Here is a 2,469-nt window from a genome sequence, read left to right as displayed (position 1 = left end):
AACGAGAGGCCCACGTACCGCAAAAAAAAAAAAAAAAAAAAAGAAAAAAAATCTGTAAAACAAACAAACAAAAACCACCCTGCCAGTGAAAGGCAGCCCTCTCAGCACTGGAAATAAGACACTCCCCAGCTGGGTCTCCCAAGAACAGAGCTGTACCCCTTGGTGGAGGCAGGGGAGGGGCGGCAGAGGAGGCTGTACCTCAGAGAGCATGACGTACTGGCCCCTCCTGCCCAGCGTGATGCTCAGGAGGTCGTAGATGGCCGCAGCGTTCCGCAGGCTCACTGCCCGGTCCTCCTCCTGCTCCGGTGCCCGGCTCAGCACCACATCCCGAGTAGCCTGTGGGGAGGCGCAGTTTAGGAAAGAGCAAGGACAGAAGATGAGCAGGTGCCTCTGTCCCCACAGGGCCCCGCCTCTGAGGCCCAGTGACCGTTGCCCTTTCGCCGCTGACCCAGGCCACACTTCTAGAACCAGCCAGAGCCTTTCCCCACCCCCAAGACAGAGAGCAAACCGTCCACCCACAGCCCGGGCTGGGGTGAGACAGCAGTCCTGAGGGCCCGTGCTCCTGAACTTCAGTGTTTTATTCTGCAAACAGTCAAATCTACAGAAAAGCCACAGGAACAGTACCACAGCAGTAAACCCAATCGTTAACATTGGCCACACTGGCTTTGTCTCTCTAATAATAATAATAGTAGTAGTAATAGTCAGTTAAGGCAACTTGGCCCTTCACCCCTAAAGAAAAGAGGACATTCTTTCTATAACCACAACAGAAATGCCAAATTCAGGAAGTGGAACACCGTTATTTCTATTCTCTAATATCAGCTCATATCCAGATTTTGCCGCCTGTCCCATTGATGGCCTTTCTGGTAGAGTCATCGTGCCAGGATCCAATCCAGGATTGGTGCCACGTCTCTCGTGCCTCCTTTCATGGGAAGAGTCCTGCAGCCCTTGCCTGGCTCCAGGATGCTGGCATTATTGAGGATACAGGCCAGCTGTTCTGGGGGACAGCTCCTTGTGTGTTTGTAACCGTCCACTCACAGAAAGAGCTTCAGATAGCATCTGGAACTGACTAGATCAGGTGGGCGGCTCTGCAGCTTGACTCACAGGATGGGCGTTTGGGCTGTGGCCCCTCTGTGCCCTTTTCTCTTCCTCTGCAGGCCCCCCAAGTCCCTCTGATAAGGAACCTCATACCTCCTTCCCATCACCCCTGCGTCCAGCCCAGACCTATCCCTGACTCCTTCTGACTACGGAACCCTCCTCTCTGTCCCTCCTCAAAACCCGGGGTCTCTGTACTTGGCATCTGGCACTCAGGAGTCCAGTAGCTCAGAGCTGCCTGGGCTGGGCGGGGTTTGCTGCTCAGGGAGGGGAGGGGCGAAGGGAAACGTGCTTTAGGAGTGGGCGATTCTGTACGATCTGAAGCGGGGAACTCTCTCACCCCATCAAGAACTGGGGACCCTCTTGTTCTGTGGCCTCACACCCTGGGGACAGCACTCAGGCTCGGGAGTAGCTAAACAGGAGTCACGGGGATCCCCCGCAGGGTGGGGACCAGGCCGGGGATGCTCTGGGCCCCCCATGTCTCCTACACACAGACACACACACACACTGAGGGCTGTGCCTAAGCTGAAGCGAAGCTGGGTTCTGGCCAGACGCCCCCACTGGCTGCTCCCAGCATCCTCCCCTCTCCTGCCTCTTCTCCCCTCTGCCAAAGGGGTCTCTTCCCAGCATCCCCCCCCCCGTCTGCAGAAGAGGCTGAACCCCCTTCCATGAGTTGGGACTCACCCTCCTCTACTTCCTCACAAAGGACCACAGAGCCAAGAACTTGGCCTTTTTGACAGAATAAAAGGGACCTGCTGACTCTTTTTTTTTTTTTTTTTTCTTGCGTTATGCGGGCCTCTCACTGTCGCGGCCTCTCCCATTTGCGGAGCACAGGCCCCGGACGCGCAGGCCCAGCGGCCACGGCCCACGGGCCCAGCCGCTCCGCGGCACGCGGGATCCTCCCGAAACGGGGCACGAACCCGCGTCTCCTGCATCGGCAGGCGGACTCCCAAGCACTGCGCCACCAGGGAAGCCCGGGACCTGCTGACTCTTAAAACCCAGATCCCCACTGGTCAGGTTCAAACAATGCGTCCACAGGTGGTCCTCACAACCTTCTTCCGGGCAGGACTACTATCCCCTCCTCCAGGTCAGGGGCTGAGGCTCCCAAGGGTGATGACTGCAGAGGCAGAAGCTCAACAGCCTTTGGACCGTAGGACGTGTCCTACCGTGCAGGCCTGAAGCGCATTCCCACAGAGGCTTCTAGAAGCCAAAATGCCTATAAGACCCAAGGATGTGACTCACCCAGGGGGGCATTTCAGTAAGGCAGGCCAGTGGCCAGGGGTCCTGATGGCTGCCCTTCTAGGCACAATAGGCAAGGGCTGCCCACCACCCTGATGGGCGTGGACCTGCCCCAGGAAAGAGAGCTGGGGATGCCAG

The 2,469-nt window shown here is 57.4% G+C and overlaps 1 protein-coding gene across 1 annotated transcript in view; it reads right to left on the bottom strand.

Annotated features, from left to right (window-relative positions):
- The window catches only part of TTC7A (tetratricopeptide repeat domain 7A), a 110,738-nt gene that overhangs the window by 59,705 nt on the left and 48,564 nt on the right, over window positions 1-2,469 (bottom strand). The window contains exon 8 of the mRNA XM_007459973.1: window positions 199-336. Within this exon, the coding sequence (XP_007460035.1) occupies window positions 199-336 (138 nt within the window). The remainder of the gene's footprint in view (window positions 1-198; window positions 337-2,469) is intronic.

This window comes from Lipotes vexillifer, unplaced genomic scaffold (genome assembly GCF_000442215.2).
Source record: "Lipotes vexillifer unplaced genomic scaffold, Lipotes_vexillifer_v1.1 scaffold666, whole genome shotgun sequence".
NCBI lineage: Eukaryota > Metazoa > Chordata > Mammalia > Artiodactyla > Lipotidae > Lipotes > Lipotes vexillifer.
The sequence above is the reverse complement of the archived record's forward strand: the minus strand, read 5'-3'. Positions and strand labels throughout refer to the sequence as shown.